Source organism: Rutilus rutilus, assembly GCF_951802725.1.
Source record: "Rutilus rutilus genome assembly, chromosome: 22".
In the NCBI taxonomy this organism is placed as follows: Eukaryota; Metazoa; Chordata; class Actinopteri; order Cypriniformes; family Leuciscidae; genus Rutilus; species Rutilus rutilus.
The window spans coordinates 10,397,912-10,420,703 of NC_140227.1; the positions used below are offsets into that span (position 1 = coordinate 10,397,912).

The 22,792-nt window shown below is 37.6% G+C and overlaps 1 protein-coding gene across 2 annotated transcripts in view; it reads left to right on the top strand.

The window, feature by feature from the left end:
- The window catches only part of gdf11 (growth differentiation factor 11), a 92,725-nt gene extending 78,310 nt beyond the window's left edge, over positions 1-14,415 (top strand). Inside the window, exons 2-3 of one of the 2 annotated variants that reach the window (XM_084394407.1) lie at positions 6,907-7,280; positions 8,089-14,415. In XM_084394407.1, coding sequence (XP_084250533.1) covers positions 6,907-7,280; positions 8,089-8,469 — 755 coding nt within the window. In that variant the 3' untranslated portion in view covers positions 8,470-14,415. The remainder of the gene's footprint in view (positions 1-6,906; positions 7,281-8,088) is intronic. The other variant, XM_084394408.1, reaches the window with a different exon arrangement.
- The last annotated feature ends 8,377 nt before the right edge of the window (positions 14,416-22,792 follow it).

Here is a 22,792-nt window from a genome sequence, read left to right on the forward strand (position 1 = left end):
CAAGTTACTTCTAAAATGTAATATATTCTATATTACTAGTTACTGTCATTTTAAAGTAATTATTTACATTACAATATTACTGTGGCGAGCAGGACGAGCCCGAGGGCCGTGAGAGACCGGTGCGTCACGCAGGTGTCGCTCATTAGTTATCATGCCACTGGCCTCGCGCTGCTAATCACAATTACTGTCTCTGAATTGTAATGCGTAACACTGCGTTTGCGTTACTTTTGAGTTACTTTAACCAAAGTAACCACAGAAGTATTACTAGGCATTCCGAAATGCTAAAATTTTGTTTATTGCTGCTCATTATACATCCAGTGGAGGGTAATGTGGTATAGCAAAATGACTGTGTAGGAGACTCATGGCAGAAAAGAGCTAGAGCCCACTATAATGCAACCTATAGCCTAATAACATGGCAAGACGCACAACCTCTTTTTCTTTCTAATTTTCTTTTCTTTTTTTTTTCTTTTTATATTCAAGTTCACAGCACAAACCTAGCATGCATTGGGTGGACACAGCTTATGCTTTATCTAGAATCAAAAAGTGCTCTTGGAGGAATATGGCTCAAGGAATATGGCTCAGTCATTTCAGTCCAACTTAAAAATTAACATGTAGGCTAAACATACAATTGCTAATAAATAAAACGGGTCAAATGGGGGAACACTGCTATTTGCCAAACAATGCCTAAAATATATAGGCTACCAAACAAAGGCTGGTAAAATTTAAATAACTTATAGCTAAACCTATAGCTAATGGCTCTGTGGAGCTAGCACATTTTTCAAGAATACAAAAAAAGTAATAAAATAAGAGTAGGCATCATAGGAAATATAGCTCAGTCATTTCATCTTCACGAAAATGTAAGCTTGGCTATATTAAAAACACAAATAGGAAAACTGAATGGGTGTAAAAAAAAATATTGCATCACAATAAGTGTATTGTGATTGTCAAAACATTTTAATAACTAAACTGAATTTTATTAGGTTTAGTGACAACATGTTACAATGTTTACATGGTACAATTTCTGGTAAGCTACGCTTTTTTCCAGCTGTTTTATTAGCCCTTTGTTTGTTTGATTGATTGGTCGATATTATGTATGAGGAATATACATTTCGGCAAGTTGTACTGTATCTTTCAACAGTGTTCATTCGTGTTTATTTACTATTACTAGTAGAGATGATCGGTTCACGTGCCGCTAGGGATCTGTCGCGTCACATTTACAAGCGCCAAAACGGTATTTATTGTTTGAATTTCGTAATAAAAGTGACAGAATCTGAGAGATGAGATTTTTTTATATCATAAAGTAACCTGCTCTGTCTAGTCTGTCGGTGTCTGTGTCCTCTTTGCTTCGCGATTTTTCTGTGCGTGAGAAAATGGATGTGTGGCGTGAGAGCGTGTGAAAGGTGGCAATTGCGTGTGTCTCACGGTGAATGCGTGAGAGTTGGCAGCTCTGCATCGGGCATCAGGGCTGCAGACTGTTCTGGTGTTAGGGAGCAGCACTCCTTCATGAGTAGGAAATTGATGTGGTCTTTTCTTGCTGATTCTTTTACCCAGCGCAGTAAGACAGTGGCCAGTAGCCAGTTTTTTCAAAATTTTTTCAGAGGTTTTTCAAAATGGCGGACCTGAGTGGCAGTGTGGCAGGAGCTGCTCTTAGGACTAGATTAAAGCAAATAGATTTTTATCTTCTTAATGTGTTCATTTTAATGATTAATTTTTCCGTGGCTTTTTTAAGTCAAGTCAAGTCAAGTCATTTTCATTTATATAGCGCTTTTAACAATGTAGACTGTCTCAAAGCAGCTTTACAGAGATAAATGTATAATTTAACGTAAGATTGTTTTGGCTTTATAGCGGTTCTTTAATAAAGTTATTTTATTTTCCAGCTAAAGTTAGTTTTGATTGATTCGCTTCCGTCGCAACGATCATTTGTTTTTAAATTAGGGCCGCCAAGACGACACCATTCTCTCTACACAGACTTTAGCGAACCTGTGAGAAACGCTGATGGCGTTCAGATGCGCATTAAGAACGGGTTCCATAGTTATGTGCGTTTGAATATATGTGTGCAGGTTTGGAATTCCCTGCAAACCAAGCCTAAACAAATTACTGGTGTTTCCTTATAGTTTTGATTCAGAATTTTATTTTATTTTATCAATTCGGGGTAGATACGCAAATTGAGTTTTCCCGACGACGCGTTATCTGTAGAGTGGGAAAGGGATCCTCCATAGGGAGAGACTAGTTGGCACTTCAGCACTGCATTGACATCGGGTCCAGGCGAAGGTCCTTCATCAGATCTGGAAACGGCCTGGATCCGGCAGGCTGCGGGAAAACCTTGGGATAAACAAAGACACTAAAATTAGCGTAGATGCCATTCTTCTCATGATGTAACAAGTACATCAGGATTTATGGGAAGTGTTCCCGGTTCCAGCTGACCTAATCTATGCAGCCTAATATTGAATTATAGAAGTCTATAATGTATTATGTGAACGCTCTGTCAAAGAGATGTGTCTTTAATCTAGATTTGAACTGACAGAGTGTGTCTGCTTCCCGGACAATGGTAGGAAGGCTGTTCCAAAGTTTTGGTGCTAAATAGGAAAAGGATCTACCGCCAGCAGTCGATTTAGATATTCTAGGTATTATCAACTGGCCGGAATTTTGAGATCGCAATAGACGTGAACCTCCATAAGACGAAATCTATGCAGAGATTTTTGTTTTTTGCATATGTATTTGCCCTCCTTTACGCTTCGGTTCAATGTTGTTGGATTAGTCGTGCAAACGGCAACGAGTTTCAGTCACCAAGCAATTTAAATGGACTGGGACAGTTTGCCTCATATTCCGTTGTTTTAAAAAACGGAAAAGCTTTGGCACCATTTGTATCAAAGAATTCAACACAAGATAAATCTAAGCGGCCTCAGAAAAAGGCTCTGCTTTATTTGATGATGACGCTTCTCCTTGCTGGTGATATTCATCCTAATCCAGGACCTGGTGACATTGGAGTTGCTCAGTGTCTTGCTTTAAATTCCGGCGCGGCACCTGGAGATGTTTTGCAGTCGCCGCTGGTGGACACTGTCGGCGGTGTCGAACTGAATTCTGGCGCATCACCTGGAGGTGTTTTTCAGCTGCCGCCAGTGGATATTTGTGGTCGGATCGGGATTGGCCGCGGCTTGACTGTCGGGCCGAATTGTGCTGGAGACTCACCTACATTTCTCACGGTGGCTGCTGGTGGCCAGGCCAGAGCCGGCTGTAATCTGGATGTGCTGTCCGGCTGTGTCGGGGGGGCTGGCTCGACTTGTCGCCGTGTGTTGGTCGACGGGAGACGCAATGGACTGTCGGCTGTCGAGAGGCATCGTAAGCTGCAATATTTTCAAACAATGAACCATTCTAAAGTAATTTGGGACCGCGGCGCTAAACCGAAGGGTATTTTGGGAGGACATTTAAATATTAGAAGTGTGTTACCAAAACATGAACAAATTGAACATTTGCTTAACGATTCAAATTTAGATTTAGTTCAATTTAAAGGTGGGGTTGTGGGTGCAGTTTTCCTTGATTTGAAAAAGGCATTCGATACGCTAAATCATAATGTTTTAATGTCTAAATTATTACATTTGAATTTTTCGGTAGAAGCAATGAAGTGGATCGAGTCTTATCTCACATCAAGGAAACAGTGTACACGGATTGAAACGCAGGTATCGTCTTTGAGAGAGTGTTTTACGGGAGTACCGCAGGGGTCTGTATTAGGGCCCTTACTTTTTAGTTTGTATTTGAATGATTTACCTGATGTTTGCCCGGATGTAAATATTCAAATGTACGCCGATGACACTGTTGTATATGTACATGGTAAACCAAATGAACAAGTTGCACAAAAATTAGATGTCGCAATGTCCAAAATTTCGGACTGGCTTACTCAGCGTTGTTTAACGTTAAATGTTCAGAAAACTGCCTGTATGTATTTTAAAATTAAAAGGAAGGAGGAGAATCTTCCTGACATATCAGTTTGTGGTGAAAAATTACAAATTGTGTCATTTTTTAAATATCTTGGAGTTATTTTAGATACGCACTTAACATTTGAAAAGCATATAAAAAAAAATAGTTTGCGTAGTGACACCTCAACTTAGAAACTTTAAATTTATACGGAGTCAACTTTCACTGGAAGCTGCAAGAATTTATTTGCATTCTTTGATTTTTTCTCATTTTTCTTATTGTATTACTTCATGGTCACAATCAGGAAAATCTACTCTAAGACCTTTATATACTTTATACAAACGTGCTCTAAAGGCATTTGACAAGAAACCTAATAGATACCATCATTGTCTTATAATCCAAAAGCACAATTTTTTTACTTTTGACAATTTTATTATATTTTACAATTGTTGTTTAATGTATAAAATTGTAAATGATCTTGCACCTCCTCCTTTAAAAGCATTTGTAGCTTCACGTAGAGAAAATATAAGACAAACAAGGGCTTCATCAAGAGGTGATTGTGAAGCACATTTTAGAGTAACTGAGTTTGGTCGATCAACTTTTTCTGTAAGAGCTGTTAAAAACTGGAATAACTTGCCAATTGTTATTAGACAATGTCATACATTGACACAGTTCAAGCTGCATTTGAAAATGTGGTTAAAAAGGAGTCAGGTCTGTAATCATTAAATACTCCTGTTTTGTCAAGGTTTTATAATTATGGGGGATTGATTTTGTAATATTATGTGATTTTATAGGATGTATATTGAGATTTTTTGGTAGTAATATTGCTGTATTTATTGTTAAATGATAGACAATGTGTCGTATATTTTTCTCTTGTGGGTTATTATAATGTGATTTGATACTTTCTGCCCAGGGACTGCAGATGAAATTTAGCCCTGTGGCTAATTCTGGGACCGTTTTTTTACTGTCCATTGTCCCTGTCAAATAAAATAAAAATGAAAAATGAAATGAGTAGCCCTTCTTTTGAATTAATTGTTGCGGCAAATCGAGTTTTGATTGCTCCCACAATAACTTCAAGCAGCCCAGTAGTTATTTGCGATATGCCATTTTTGTTGCTAAAGTTTTGTCCATGAGAACTTCTAGCGTTGGTTTAAGCCTTCCATAAAAACAAGTGTCCTCCCCTTGTAGGATGTCCAGTGCGTCAGTGCATTCCTGTGATCCAAGCGTAGGCATCATAGAATGAGTTCCACCGTGTTACTGTGAGGAGAATCAACTTTCTATCACTGATCTCTTACAGGCACTCTTTTGCAACTGTGGAGAGACTGGCCTTTGTCCACAGCGTCAAACATTTGGCTGTAGCATTACGATACACAGCCCTCGATTCTGGATTAGATGCCAGACATTTATAAACCTCATTGTTCGCAATAAGATTTAGTGTGTGGGCTGCGCATCTATGGTGGGGAGGCAATACACATCATAGCCTGTGCTGAGCATCATCACCATCAGCGTTAAGCACACTGTGAAGTCCACCTTGCTATCACGCTCCACCTCCTCCCTCTCCTCCCTCTCCTCCGCAGACTCCACTGGTTGCTGCTGATGCTCCTTGAATACCTTCACAAAGTTACTCATCACTGTACTGGGCTCGACATTAAGCTTGTCATGCTTGTCCTTCGGACAAGTAAACCGGTCATTCACTTGTCCGAGTAAAAAAGTTGCTTGTCTGGATTTTTTTTTTTTTTTTTGTGTTGTAATAAATATTATTTAATCTGAAACAATATTCTAATCTGTGTTTTATCAGCTTTGACATATTTAATTCTGCATTTTCCCACCTAATCTTATTAAATTCATGCTTCATCTTTCATTTTAAATTCTTAAATTCGATTTTTTTTTAATCCAATTAGAATAATAAGACACTAGGGATGTTGCCAATCAAATTAACTGATTTAAATAACGTTACGAGATTTTTTTAAATATTTTTAGAATATACAAATAAGAAATTTTGGAAAGAATGATACTTTTAAATGAAACCACCAGTAGATGGCGGCAGGTGACCGTCTTAATGAGTGAGTCAATGAGTCATTAATTCAAACAATTCAAATGGCTGATTCATTCAAGAATGAGGCAGTTGTTTATGTATGGGTCATTGAAACTTTTAATGTACTCATACTCGTAAAAATGCTCCGATACCAACTTTATAATTATGCTTTATATTACTGCTTTACAGCAAAATGCTTCACAGTAATATATTACTGTAATATGATTACTTTTGTAATGCATTACTCCCTATTGGAATGGATGCTGACCATATCTACCATATATCCATATCATCCATATCTATGGCACTTTTCAAATTAAACTACTGTAAAGGCCCGTTCACACCAAGAATGATAACTATAAAGATAACTATATTAGCGTCCACACCAGCGGATGATATCGTGCTGTTTATTCTAAGCACATGCTTGTCTGTCTCTTTAAATGCTTGAGCTTGTTACAGCAGGATGGATTCTGATTGGCTCTCAATGTTTTTATCGTTCATCAGCTGGATAAAATAGTTCTAAAAGTGATTCCAATGATATCGTTTCTCTTTGCCGTTATCGTTATAGCTGTGGTGTGAACTCTGCTATTCTTTAATATTGAGATTTTTTTTTAGAACTATATCTGTATCGTTATCTTTATAGTTATTGTCCTTGGTGTGAATGGGCCTTTAGAGTTGAATGAGCAGTTGACTAACAAATGATACCTTCTTGTAAAGTGTTACCATTATCTTTAATCTTAAATTTGTTTTCCCCAATCCTTTTTTCTTCCATCCAAAAAGTGTGCAATCTTTTGAATGACACCGATAAAGGCCAACTGTAAGGCAAACGTGTCCTCAGTAGATCGACTATTTCTGAAATGGACTAGATACTTTGTGGCAAGATCCTATTAAAAGTGAAGATTTCATTACATGCCTTTTGACTTCAGTGATTAATAGTATTTTTTGTTTGTTTCCTACAGCTGAACCTCTGGTGCAGGTGGATGGGAAACCCAGCTGTTGTTTCTTCAAGTTCAGTCCAAAACTGATGTTCACCAAGGTCCTGAAAGCCCAGCTGTGGGTTTATCTGCGGCCACTACAGCAAACTTCCACTGTTTATCTGCAGATCCTTCGCCTTAAACCTATCACTGAGCAAGGAAGCAGACACATTCGCATCCGGTCACTCAAGATCGAGCTCAATTCTCAAGCAGGTCATTGGCAGAGCATTGATTTCAAACATGTGTTGCAGAACTGGTTCAAGCAGCCCCATACAAACTGGGGCATTGATATAAATGCCTATGATGAGAGTGGCAACGACCTGGCTGTGACGTCTCTGCGGCCTGGAGAGGAAGGACTGGTAAGGACCCTTAGACCTGCTAGACTATTAAAAATAGAGATTTCTGTTTCAAAGAAAATGTTATAGTCTTAACATTTTTGTTGAGAATCATCCATGCAAATAATGACAGCATTGGCATTCCTAATCATTCTACTATTTAGTTTTCTTATTTCAGAAGTTTAAAAATGATCTTTGGAAGAATACTTGTTTGTGCAATCAAATTGTTAAATAAGGACAAGTGATTTTTTCCCATAAGGGTGTTCTGTGTCTGTATTGGGTTGTACTGTATTTTAGGATTATTTTAAGAGTAACAGGTGTTAAAACATTGAATACTGAGTCCACACCAAATTTTCCCACTGGGGACAAAAGTATATTTCATTTCATTCATCTATTTTCTATAACAAAGATCCAAGAAGAGATGATGGTGAATTTTTACTAAACTCTAAAACAGACAAAAAACACAATACAATTTGTCCATACACCTGCTCAGTTTTTCAAATTCTTCTGAAGCCATATATTTCCATTGTGTGAGGAAAAGACTGAAATGTAATTGTTCAGTGATAGTTATTAAATATCATCACACGATCTGATCAATAGCAGCCACTGATGTACATTTGAGACACCTGTTTATACAAGGTGCAAAGTACTGATTCAAATGCTGACGAGGCTAAAGTGCTGATAATACCTGATTCAAATTTAAATTGACTCAAATTAATTGTTTCAAATAAAGGTTTGGAGTTACAACCATTCATGTAAAACTTTCCTTTTTTTTTTTTGTCCCAGCGGCTTGACCCATTTCTGTATGTCTTCTTCCTCCCCTAATCTCCAGCAGCCATTCCTGGAGGTCAAGGTTCTTGAAACCACCAAGCGATCACGAAGGAATCTGGGTCTTGACTGTGATGAACACTCCACAGAATCCCGCTGTTGTCGCTACCCGCTCACAGTTGACTTTGAAGCTTTTGGCTGGGACTGGATCATTGCACCTAAACGTTACAAGGCAAACTACTGCTCAGGCCAGTGTGAGTACATGTTCATGCAGAAGTACCCACATACTCATCTGGTGCAGCATGCTAATCCCAGAGGCTCAGCAGGGCCATGCTGCACACCCACAAAGATGTCGCCGATAAACATGCTCTACTTCAATGATAAACAGCAGATAATCCATGGCAAAATTCCAGGAATGGTGGTGGACCGTTGTGGCTGTTCATAGAATTGTGCGTTTTGGTTTAGCTAAGGGTAAGTGATGGAGGGAGGGTGTCAGGGATGCAGTCTAAAATCTGCATGTCTCTACAATTTCCTTATATTTTCCTTACGTTCTTTGGAAAGAATACTACAAAATGTACAGAGAACAAAAACACATTTGTAGTTTCTTTCGCAAGTCCAACAGAATAGTCCAGGATAAATCCTAATACGATTTCTCAATTTGAATCTAAATTTTTGTTCTACAAACAATTCTTACACACAACAAGACTTGGTTCCATAGTTTTTACTTTTGATGCATTGTGCTGGGTAGCTCTGGCCACATTCAAAGAGATTCATAGGTCCAAAATCCCGCTCTTCAGCAAATATATTCTCATTGGCTAAGATTTTGTTAATTTGTGCAGTGTTCCACATTTAGAGAGAACAGAAAAAAATACTTGCTGGAAACTTGTTGAATTACAGCTGGTTAGGACACACTGGAAGATGACACGCGCACACACACACACACACACACACACACACACACACACACACACACAATCTTCTTTCAGTTGTGAAAAATATTTAGAAATTTTGAGCCAGCATACTAAGACTTATTCTAGGTTTCCTCCATGTCTTTTTAATGTACTTCAATGCAAATGTTATCCATTGAAGAAATGACTGCAGACACATGTGACCCCACCCCCACCACTAATGCTGCTACCACTATGGTGCGACATTCTCAATAATCTAGGTACACTTTCACAACTAGTTTGATCCTCTTTTTTTTTTTGTAAAAAGCAAAATGAAAAGGGAAGTGAAAGGAATAATTGTTATTAGGAATTATTATATAAGGAGAAAAGGAACATAACTAATAGTGCTTGTAGCACTATTAATGTGTTTCATCATATGCGATGGACAAAATCATCTTAACGGAAATAACAAAAATAGCTTATTTAAAAAAATAATGTCACACATGTCTAGAGTGTCACACACAGTAATTTAATAGTAATTTGTGTAAAGATAATGTTTCCCATGACCTATAATTTTACATGAATGCTATTTTTAGAAATGTCTTCTCTGCTTATATAAACTCTGCCTTAAAAGTCTGGTATCAATAAATCAGTGTCAAGGTAAAACAAAATAATACATGTTCATGGCTATATTCAGCTGTGCTGAATACAGTTGAGTATAGGTTCTTATGCTGGCAAAGGTATTTACATCAATATAAAAGAACAGATGTCACTATGGATCACAACTATAATGCTCTATCCTGTGTAAATAAGACACTTATTGAATCAGTGTCTGCAATGTAGAGAAAAATCATTTCATTTAATTTTTTCTGTATTTAATCAAATATCATTCCTGCCCCTTACCAATCTTTAATGGTACAGTAAACTTATTTAGGAGTGCTGAAAAAGTAAAGGATGGAGAAGGGGAAAGGTAGAATAGAAAACGTCTCAGGTTACTCATGTAACCATGGTTCCTTGAGAAGGGGAACGAGACACTGCGTCCTCTAGAGAACACAATGGGAAATGCTTCCGACATGACCGGTGGCTTAAGCACGTAGTAACTAAACGCGACAATTGCATTGAACAGCGACAGCCTATGATACCAGTGTGACGTGAGTATAAAAGGGCACCTGAGGAACACGTCATCCACTTCTTCGTCTGAAGGAGACGTAGCAGGCATCCCAGAAGCCTGGCAATGAGACGCAGTGTCTCGTTCCCCTTCTCAGGGAACCAGGGTTACATGCGTAATCTGCAATGTTCCCTTTCAAATGGGAACTTGCACTGTGTGCTCTAGAGGACACTATTGGGAACAAATACCCACTCCGATATGCTGAGGGGAATGCATGCCTTTGTGACATAAGCACTCAACATTGACTCTACCAACCTGAGGGAGTCAAAATTCCCTTAAGGACACACCAGCTAGCTGTCAATGACACTATTCCCCTACGGCCACTGCCCAAGCTACATTTAGCTTCCTCTAAATGAGGAAGGTACAGTTCCTTGCTTCTTCCCTCGCAGGGCCAAATATGGCTTGGCCCGATGGTAATGCTCAAAGGCTTGGAATCATACTTAAAAAAAGATATTCCTTGAAGGGAATATGACCAAATATAGCCAAAATTACATTAACCCCAGCCTGTCACCTCAGGGTGACAACAGCGTAACCCCTAAAACCACCAGGGAGGCTAGTTACACTATTTTGTCAGAAAAAGCTTATGACATGTTTGCCTAAGCAGAATCTCTAGATTTAGCACTAATACAGAGGCCCCCAACGAGAAGGGATTTAATTATTAGAGACAATATCACTTCACACCCGGAATCCAGAGATGACAATCCTGGAAAGTAAAGACTCTACACGGCCCAAGAGGGCTATCCTGGATCTATACATCAATATAGTCTCAGGCTCTCAGAGTCTAACAACTTGTTAATGTAAGTGCACTGAGTTCTTGGGTGCAGAGTTCTCTGCCTAACCACCCTCTAAAGCGAGGAGAGTACTAGCCAGACTCTAGCTTGAGAACAGCTCATCAAGGAGGCTCACAGAGTCATTCAGCTTGATAACTGGAAGCGAAGTACTCTGCATTACAACCCTCAAAAGCAAGGGGAGTACTACAGCACTAACCATACAGCTAAATTATTTTTAACAGTTTTAAATTATTAAAAACCAACACTAAAGAGCTCAAAGAGCGGAAGCCTCAGCAAAAACTACTCTCTAAACCGATAGGAGGCCTAACCACACTCTAAGCCAGAGACAGATTTATCAAAGAGGCTCATTTCCAAAGAGACATACACCTTGACAATACTGTCTGTGCGGAGCCCTTGGGAGCGGAGGCCTCAGCAGGACGACTCTCTAGAATGAGAGACAGCACTCTCATTGTTGTCACTCAGCCTTAAAGAGAGTTAACCAAGAAGGATTCTCAAAGAGCCTACACCTTTATTGCTACTGTCTTTATAGAGCTCTACTTTAAAACGACTCTCTAAAATGACAGGAGGCCAAACAACACTCTACACCAGAGACAGTCTCATCCAAGAGGCCAACATACTGATAACTGTGCATAGCTCAGCAGGAATGACTCTCTCAAACGAGGGGAGGCCTAACGACACTCAGCCCTAAAAACAGTTAACTGAGAAGGTACTCAAAGAGCCTACAACTTCAGTACTACTGTCTGTACGTAGCTCTCTCTAAGAGCGGAGGCCTCTGAAAAATGACCCTCTAAAACGAGAGGAAACCTAACTACACCCTACGCCAGAAATTCTCACGATAGAGGTTTCCAGAGCCATACTGGCTGAAAATACTGTCTGTATGGTAATACTGTCTAAGCAGAGCTCTGGAGAGCAGAGGCCTACCAAAATTACTATTTATAACAAGAAGAGGCATAACTTCAGACACTTAACTCTGAAGACAGTACAGACTTTCCTGTGTTACTATCTGTGCAGAGCTCTAAGAATGGAAGCCTAAAAAACGACTCATAAATGAGAGGAGATCTAACTTCACTCTACACTAAAGACCATCTACCAAGGAGGCTTATAAAAAGCCCCACATCTTGAATAACTACCTATGCAGACCTCCGGGGAGCGGGGGCCTCAACAGAACGACTCTCTAAAATGAGAAGAAGCCTACACAACTCGACACACCTACACCAAAAGGACAACTCCTGAGGCTCTCAAGGGAACTCTAACACTGCCTGTATCAAGCTCTAGGCTAAAAACAGTTTCACCAAGGAGGCTCACAAAGAGACTTACTTCTTGATAGACCTGTCTATACGGAGCTCTAGGGGCAGGGGGCATATGTCCTGCCATTCAGGAGTGATTTAGTATCATAAAGATCTAACTGGCAGGATCAGAGCCTTCAATGAGGCCTCAACCAATGAAAAATAGTATGGAGGCATTGACATCTCCATGCTCACGCAATCCCTTCACATTTACTTATTCTATTGTGATAAAAGGATAAATGCGGGCCGAATATGGTTTCTCTTATGATCTCTCTGTCTCACCGTAGAGATCAAAGGGGAAACAGAAGGCTCAAAGCAGCGGGACAGTTATGTCAAGACAGAAATTGCCTTCAAAGTCAGCCACAAGCGATCTCACATCTCCCGCGCCGCCAAACCAGATCTCAATCTCTTCGTGGCACAGGCCATAACTTCCCACAACCCCATTATTGATATGATAATGACTACTGTACTCTTTCTGCCTCTAACTAGAAACAACACATAGAGCAGTAGCTATATTTGAGCCAACAATAGGAGTCCAAAGAGGAAAAGTTCCTGTTTGACTCCTCCCGTGAATGCATATACCTAATCAAATACATTCCACCCAAATGCACATACCATATCCTTCAAGAATAGGGACGGCGCAAACTGAGCTTTTTATTGAGAAATCTTCACAATGCGCGCAATCAGCTCCCTTGAGAACAAACCATGAATGCTCCTTCACACGTGCTTCAAACAAACGGATCCTGAAGACAAAGAAGAGGATGATGTGTTCCTCAGGCGCCCTTTGATACTCATGGTCACACCAGTAATGACGTCATAGGTTGTCGCCGGCCAATGCAGTTGTCCCGTTTAGATACGTGATTCAGACACCGGTCATACCGGATGCATTCCCCATAGTATCCTCTAGAAGACCCAATCGACAGGGAACTTTTTCTATTCTTCAAAGATGTCCCTTTGTAGAAAACAAAAGCACTATTATGTTGGATAAAAGAGGAGCCTTCTTACAATAAATCTAAGTAATATATGTATATAACAGAAAAGAAAAAAAGGGGGTGGGGTGGGATGGTGCTGAAGGGTAAAAGATTATTTTGGGCACTCTACTTACCAACAATAAATTTTGCACTATGGGATGTAAATGGCAAGAGGAATCATGTTGTTGTCTCCATTTGTATTTGACCTTTTCAAGCACAAGAATTTGTAGATGGATTTTAATAACTGAAAAATGTCTAAGGAGTTTAGGGTCCATCCATTATACTGTATCTGTTTTATCCTCTTTGAAATCATTCTGCTGAACTCTAAAGCCTTAGCACACTAGATGACACCTCATTAAGTTCTAAAGTTTCAGCAACTCTTGTTTGTGGCTCAAATAAAAGTGGCCATGCACCATGAGAATGCAGGTAACAAAAGTGACTAACAATTTTTACTTTGTTCAGAATAGAAACAAGGTTATATGGGCCAGTAATGATCAGTTAGTCATTTTCAGTAAGTAATTATCTCTACTGAAAACTAAATCAATCACAAAATAAGTAAAAACTACCTCATCAAACAGTTTTAAGTCTTGCATGAAAATTGAAAATGAAATGAAAATTGACAAATTTTATATCTCAAGAGCCAAAATCCTCTATTTAATGGTCAAAATACAAATGCATGTAATCACATCATACTTTTTTTTACTCTTGCCATTTCAGTTCTGTCAATGTTGTTTAAAACATTATGACTACTCTGTCAATGTTTTTTAGAACAATATTATTTGAACGATGTACAAGTCTTCTAAAATACCACAGGGTCTCTATTTTAAAGTCCTTTAAGGACACAAAGAAAGTATGGTAAGTATATGGAGATCACAAGCCATCACCCTAAGTTTTACGATTTGAAACCTCTGTATAATATAATGTTCTCAATGTTTTTTTGTCATACAATATGTGGGGGAAAAAGTAATTGGGATCTGTAAATGTGAGAAAAAAAATCCAAATGAAAACATTTTACATTACATAGTGTTGAAAGACTCTCTGCTTTGAAGATTTACCTACTCTTTTCATTCGTTTTCAGACACTCTTTATATTGTGTAGAGAAATTAATTATAAAGTAGTTTGGTTTTCATTGCAAAGAAGAAAACTTGTTCATCATTATTTCTGTCCTTGTTTGTTGTTCGATCACTTTTTTGTACAATAAATACTTTATTTAGCTTACAAAAGGACTGCTCCTTTTTTATATACTATGCCAACATTTATGGTGCATCTGACAAGCTAGGAAAAGACATCCGGAGGATTATGGCTCACTTCAATGAGCAATTCATTTATTATAGTATTTATTAATCTTTTTAACGTTTATTTAATAAAAATACAACTGTTCATTGTTTGTTCATGTCATCTCATGTCCATTAAATAATGTTAACAAATACAACTTTTAATTTTAGTAATGTATTAGTAAATGCTGAAATTAACGTTAACCATGATTAATAAATGCTTTAGAATTATTTTTGTCATTGTTAGTTCATGTTAACTAATGCAGTTATCTAATGTTAACAAATGAAAGCTTGTTGTAAAGTGTTACCACTGTTTTATTTCACTAACTTCTTTATTTGTTTCCCACACCACATTAATATTCAACAGTATTATTGATCTACCTGCTTTGACTCCATTACATGAGAACTAAACTGAGCTGGACGATGACAGCACTGTTTTCTCCAGAGCGGCTATATATATGTATATATATATATATATATATATATATATATATATATATATATATAAATTAACTAAATGAATAACTTTTTTTATAACAAAAATAAACCATCCCTGAACTTACTTAAGCTGGACTATGTCGGTATTTACTTCTAGATCTGCTGTACAGCTGAAACAAACTTTGTTGCATTATTTTCCTGTTATCACTGTCAAGCTGCTTTGAAACAATCAGTATTTTAAAAAGCACTATATAAATAAAGGTGACTTGACTTGACCACATGATCATTTAAATGAAAGGTGCTTGAAAAACATAAGACATGAAAAAACTTGGCAACCAATTATAGAACCTAAAATAAAAACTTCCCTTATTTAGACGAATTTTAACCTTTTTTTTTCTTAAAGGGGGCGTTTGTAAGAATTTTCATGTATTATACATTTTTTTTATTGCCAATGTATGAACAGCTTGTAACGAAAAACAAAAACAAAAACGAGACCTTCCACGACTTCCTAGGATGTCTATAATAGCATGTTAATAACAGTCTATAACAGCACAGTAGTGCTATTGCAAAGAGAAACAAGTCTAGAGAAATTTCATGTCGGCACGTTTTTTAGCGGACTTTGCCTTTCCGGTGAGCGCGAGCGACTGAGCAGAGCGCGCAACACACACACACACACACACAGTGGAAACACGCTTCGAAGTTGTGCATCTTCGGAAGCAGAGCCGCTCGCAAAGTCACAAAACATCCTGAGCCAGAGTGAAACTAGATCGCCCAACACGGAGGGGCAGTGCCCCAAAAACCTAAAATGCAATGTTCGGCGAAAATTTTCGGCAGCCTAAATTTCGGTACATCCCTAATTTTAAGACAATCACATACTCTCGCAGGCCTTATAAAATAAAGTGGCGGGCCAGAATAGGCCTGCGGGCCTTGAGTTTGACACATGTGCCCTACAGCAATGGCTCTGACTAGTGACAACAAAATCTGATACAACAAGCATGTTAAATAACCATGGGACTAGTATTAAAACTAGTGTAGTCCGGTCGGGGAAGCATACACCCTGTAGCTCTGAGTCATATGCAGTGCGCAGCTAAGCAAAGTAGTACAGTGTGTTTCCTCATTCATGAAAATGATTTCTGCTCCTGTTGTACTGAATTCCATTGGCTCCATTCCATTCCACACATTCACGGGATCATCAAGCTACAATGTTGTTAGTGTTGAATGACAGACCTCTGCGGTGAACATACCTAATGTGTATTTTGCGCAATATGTTACCAATAATCTAGATAATCTAGCTTTAGCCACAAGCATGTGCTAACTTTAACACAGCATGTTGCAATAATCGGATTGAAAAAGAAATGCTCATTCTTTATTCTATGCAACCAGATAAGGCTAAAACAACGCTTTGATTACCACAGCATGTCGCTTAGTACAGTATGCTCAATAATACTAGAAGCCTACACTGTAAAAAATAAATGTATTTTTACAGAAAGAAAACGGTAGAATTTAACAGTATTATGACATTTTGATCAGAACTGTGAAATTCCATAAAAATGCTAACTTTGACATCTAATGTACATTTTCCCCGTTTTTTAACTATTTAAATTTGTTACTGCAAAAAAATGACATTTTCCTTTAAATAACAGTAATTGTTGTCTATTGTTATCCTGACATGTCCTTAAAAAAAACATTCCTGTATATTTTTTGGTCAGAGTTGAATTTTTTTTTTGTTTTACAGAGAAAACCAGTAGAATTTCACAGTCATATCACATTTTCATCAGAACGGTGAAATTCCACTAAAAATGCATACATTAACACCAAATATAGCCTACATTTTCCAGTTGAATTAGGCAGTGACTATGCACTAAGTGCAAAAAGCAACAGTTGTGATTTACACTAAAAACAAATAGATATTCTATTTACATCATGTAAATGTCGCGATAGTTTGCAATAAGTGTAAATAATTAGATTCTATATTCTATATTTTGGCAGATTCTGTTTGCATCTCAGTAATTGTGTACATTAACAGGATGCAATAATAGTAGGCTATAAAGTGTTTTATTAAACACTCGTTAGACACTTTATTTCTACTTCATTTTTGTTGAAAATAAATGCCTTTTCGATGTGATTTGTGATACCAAAAGGTATAAAATACATATTCGAACCAAGGACTTTGAAACAAGCATCAAATAAACAAGGCATCCACACTAGTGCCTGTGCCACTGAAGACATTAAGTTAAATTACGCATCTTTTCTAAACTTCATTGGTGATCCGACACAATGTACTATGTTGTTTCCTTGATTTATAGTAAGTGTTTTGCCTACTATTGTTTTTATGCATGTCATACATATCGTTCGTTTGTTAAAGAGGCGATCTGGTGCTGGACTGTATTGTTTATAAAATCATATTTTTGTTTTGTTTTTTTTTGCCGCTGTGGTTAGTGGTGAAAGGCATCAGTTTTCTCTTGTGGCTGTTAGAGCATTTTATTACTGTGGGGGCGGTTGTAGCTTAGTGGTTAGAAAGTCGGGCTTGTAACCCAAGAGTTTCCGGTTCGAGTCTCACAGCCGGCGTGTTGCGACTGTTTATTAAAATTGTTGCGTTTTGTTGCACCCGTGTGTTGCGGGTGTGTGTGTTCACCAGTCACTGGGATGGGTTAAAGAGGTCACATTTCGAGTATGCGTTTCACTTATTGGTATCCTCATCCAAACACACACTCCTGTCCAACCCACTTGTTACACCACTTCTGGAAAACCATTTATTGTTAAGGTAAGCTAATTGTCATGATTTCCATATCAAAATCCGAAATAACCACCTGTAGATGCTATTTACACTAAGAAAAATACAGATATATTTTTATTTTCACTAAGTGACAATATCAGCATTTTTACGTAATGCTATTTACATTAGGTGTAAATCATTTTCATTTAATAAATATAATTATCAAATTTGCAGTAAGTGTAAATACTAATTAGATGCTATCTATATTGGCAGATAGTTGCACCTTAGTATTTTTGTAGATTAACAGGATCCAATAATTATCATAGAGTGCAAATGATTATATTTATTAAAATTGTTAATAGGATGCTACATTGTGAGAATAAAAGCCCTTCTACACTGACCCCTAAGCCTACCCAATAAATACTTTATTTTTAATAAACACTCTTCTCTTAATAAAGCACTTTATTTCCACTTTTCAAACATTTTCTAAATTTTCATTGCAAATAAATGGCTTTTTTTAAATCACAAAAAAGCCAAATCTATAAGCCAGTGGTTCTCAAACTTCCTCGGCGTGCACCCCCATTTAAACCAAATGTACAGGGACATCTTTTTATACTGTGTGACTGAAGTAATGCAAAAAAAAAAAGAAAAGAAAAATACTCTTGAAACACAAATTTTTGTAAAATGTTATACAATAAATTATGGTAGCCAGAGTATTGCTGTAAACAACTTCAGGTTTTTATTATATAGCAAACCTTCAAGATCAAACAATGGAAAAACACTTCCCAGCAAAAGTCATGTTTTAGAACACAAATTTGTTCAATTAAAAAAAAAAGAAGTCGACCTGGATTCTGATCATCCTGAACATGTCACATGGGGAAAATGGATAAAGCATGTTTCAGAACACAAATGTGTTCAATTTAAAAGAAACAAAAACACTGGGCCTGGATTCTGATAATTTTGAAGTTTATCACATCACAAGGTAATAAAAATGATTTAAGGAACAAAGCGCTGCACTGAAGTACAAAAAGTCGGTCTGTCCTGTTCTTCAGCGAAATGTCAATCTTCTGAAAGACCACATCTGTGGGGACACAAACAGTTATAATTAAAACCCAAAACAAAAGAAGAGCAGAAACAGCAACAAGCCTTAACCAAATACTCTCAGTTTTGGTCACAGACAATTACATCACATTTATTGGAGTTAATTATAAAAATTATTGTCCTTTGGTGCACTTTATCATCGATGAATGATAAACACAGAAGATGAAGTCTACCACTACTATAAAAGACAACAGAGCTTCTATACCTGTTACTCTCCCCAGTCAAATGCAGCAATTTTTGACGTCAGACTATCTTTTTCTCTCTCTTTTCCACCTTGGTACCTTTATGAGGATTTATCCTAAAGATGCACCTTTAAAACACAACACAAACAATATCCTTAAATAATTGTTGTATGCTTCTTAACCAAAGGAATGCAGTCTATGAATTACCTTTGCAAGAATTCTAGTGTGGCTCCCAGTTCTACAGGGTAACTGATGTTCAATATATAGTAAAGAGAGAACATCAGATACAGGGCTTCTGTAAAACTCAAGAGATGGTCATTTACAATCGTCTGGTCTACTGCTACCATGTACACACTGGCTGTCAGTGGGTTCTCTCCTTTGAACAAACACAAAATCAGTAAGACATAATATTTAACAGAATGTGAGTTCTGGTCACCCGAAACCAGGAATTATTGTGTTGCAAGATCATAGTAAATAATACCCACCACACACTACTATACATGGTGTTGCTGGAAGCTGTTCGGAGCATATATCACTTGGAACAGAGGTGTCTTCTACCATCACAAGAAAGTGGTCTTGGTCATTTTTGAAATGGGTTAGCAGCAACATCACTGCCCCACAAACATGATCCCCTCCAGCTCTATACTTTGTGAGGATTCTCCCTGCTCTGCTTGCTCTTTCTGTGCACTGAAATTGAAAGTACTCCAATATTCTTCTGAACTTACTGGAAGCAGATTCTTCAAAGCTGTTGTTTATGTCAATGCCAGTGAGCTCTTTAAAGTGTGCTTTCATTCCTGCTGGCTGAAAAAGATATGGCCACTCATCAAGTAAATCTTTTGTTTCCTTTCCAGATTGGATGTTGTTTCTTTGAGAGGTGTAAGTAGAAGTCATTAAGTCATAGATTGTCTTTACATCACTTTCATTATTTTGAAACATTACTAGCAACTTCTCTTTCTTTTCCTGCTGCAATTCGGATGTTTCTCCAACTAGCAGTTGTGGATCAGAATTTATACAACCATATAACAATTTTCGTTTCTTTGTTGATACTTCTAGAGTACCACAAAGTGGTGTACTAATAGATTTTGCTCTTTTAAAATTGTCAATTCTACACACCAGTTGTTTGAGGAGAGAATCATATCCACTTCCTACAACCTGGGAATTAATCTCATCTCTGAAAGACTTTGGGTATGCAATCACCATTTGTCAGGCTATTTCTGATACATGTTTTTTTGCTGGACATTTGCTGACTTCCAGGATCTCAGAAGCAACAATGCGGACCAACTGTCTTCTCTCAGAGCAACTTGGCCTTTCGCCATTTTGCAACTTTTCCATAAAACTTGCTGGCATTTTTTGCCATGGAACATCAAAACTATAATGCCAGTCATGGTCATAAAACGAAGTTTCACAGCTACTGTCACCTAGAAGATAAACCAATGTCCACATGTTACAGGATGAACACTTTTCATACAGCTGTAATTTTTTGGCAAAATTGCCTATTCCCAAGCTGCAGATTTATTGAAGTTTAATAACGGACAAACAGAGATGGCATAGGGCTTTGTGGGTTGTTCATGTGCCACTATATAGAGTATGCATTTAAAGTGGTGCACAGACTTGTTTTATGTCCGCAGTGCATTATTGTCAGAGGGGAGACTGTTGTGCATTTTTCACAGGGACCGCAACAAATCACTAGCATGAAATGGGCACATTTAACGTGTTGCTGGTGATTTGCTGCACTGTGGCCCTGTAGTTGCTCTGAACAATGCACAACAGTCTTCACTCTCCGCTGGCATAAGCTGCGGACTCAACTGGAGACGTTTTGGACATTCATGCACCAGGTAATCACCACAGTGGCACATGTACGGATCACAATGTATGCAATTTCCAAAATCAATGTTTTGAGGCCCCGTGCCATCACAGTTTGATTTGTACCATCAAACTACACTAGTCAAAATTTTAAGAGGATCAAAACTTTTCATAATAGTTGTCTTAAAACCAATACCAAAAACTCTTCAAATGTTGACTAGTGTACAATAAATCTGCAGATTTGTATACATATACACATATACATATACAAACCCGATTCCAAAAAAGTTGGGACACTGTAGAAATTGTGAGTAAAAAAGGAATGGAAAAATTTACAAATCTCATAAACTTATATATTTTTTTCACAATAGAATATTGACAACATATCAAATGTTGAAAGTGAGACATTTTGAAATGTGTCACTTTCATGGAATGAAATGTCTCACTTTTTTGGAATGTGTAGCTCTCATGAAATCCAAAATGAGCCAATTTTTTGGCATGACATTTCAAAATGTCTCACTTTCAACATTTTATATGTTATCTATATTCTATTGTGAATAAAATATAAGTTTATGAGATTTGTAAATTATTCCATTCCTTTTTTACTCACAATTTCTACAGTGTCCCAACTTTTTTGGAATCGGGTTTGTACATATACATATATCGCTCTGTGAACTGCACGTGTGGCACAATTTGTTTGCCAGGTGTGCTAAAGGCTGGGCATGCTCACATTGCAAATTCTCTGTATATGAATTACAAGAATTGACAAATTACATGTTTTGCTTTCAAAATGTTTGTGGATTGTTTAATGTTGTATCAGCGTTATACTCACGTCTTCCACTTGAAGAGCTGGATGGTGAAATTGAGCATCCAGGAGCAGGTGAACCTGATGCATCAGAAGTGTATTCAGCAGACAAATCATTGGCAGTGTTTTGCAGAGTGGAAGCAATATCTACATGGCATAAACAAAAAACTGCATTAAAAACCATACTGCAGAAACAAGAAACACATTGATATACTGTAATACAAGTAAAGAGTACAGCTAACAAAGTACAGAATGAAAGAGACTGGGGTGTTGTTTTTCCAGTTCATCTAATTGTATGCATGTACACAAAGTCAACATTTAAAGTGGATCAAACCTTTCATAATAGTTGTCTTAAAACCAATACCTGTTCTTGTGAACTTAATGAACTTTTTGATCCGCTTCAAATGTTGACTAGTTTATATGTAAAAACAACCATTGATTTGAAAACTTACTTGGGATTTGGGCTATTAGTTTTCTTGCTTCAATCGGTCTCAGAAAGCCACCTAGATTATCCTCTTTCAAAAACTGTAGGTCATCTATGGTCTCCACACCTAGGCTGTTCAAACCCTCTATGGCTAGCTTTGAAGTTATACACGGGTTTCTTGTATACAAACAATACCGGATGCGCGCGCATCCAAGAGGCAGAAAACCGCTAGCTGTTACGCCGAGTTTTGTAAAAGAACATTGTAATTAACGTAGATTTCGCATTGTTTGTAATTTCTTGTTGACTCAATAATAAACTGCAATTTCAGAGTTGGATCTGTTTGTTTGTGTCTCATATTAATATAACATTATGTAAAACGTCCAACTGTTCACGAATCAAAATCCGGACATACTGTGATGCATGTATGAATTATCATGTTAGACTAAGTTAGTAATGTAATAGCCAATGTTAGCAGTGCAGCATCTATTTTAGCCCGAATTTGCTTTTATATAAGTTAACCTTGTTTACGTTACTTTACGACCTGCAACATTTCATGACACATATAACGTTACTTTACTGTAAATCAAAGATTTGACGATGGATTATGTGGGAAGCGGCAGCCATTAGTACCTCCGACCGTGGCGATTGTATTAAAAAACTTACTCTCAGCAGTGGTGAGATCTTGCCGGATCCCTACGCAATACATGACGATCTTTGGATTGTGGATGACAAGAAGTGGCCAGCAATTGTATGGCCTGATATATATAATTATCTTATTCAGACACCAAGTGTATACAAGAGAAATGATTAGAGCGTACAAATCCCTTGATGCATATAACTAGCTATGTGGTCGGTCATGTGCAGCTCGTCAAATTATGAATAGAAAGAATATAACATACAACTTCCTCCTTCTGTCCCACTC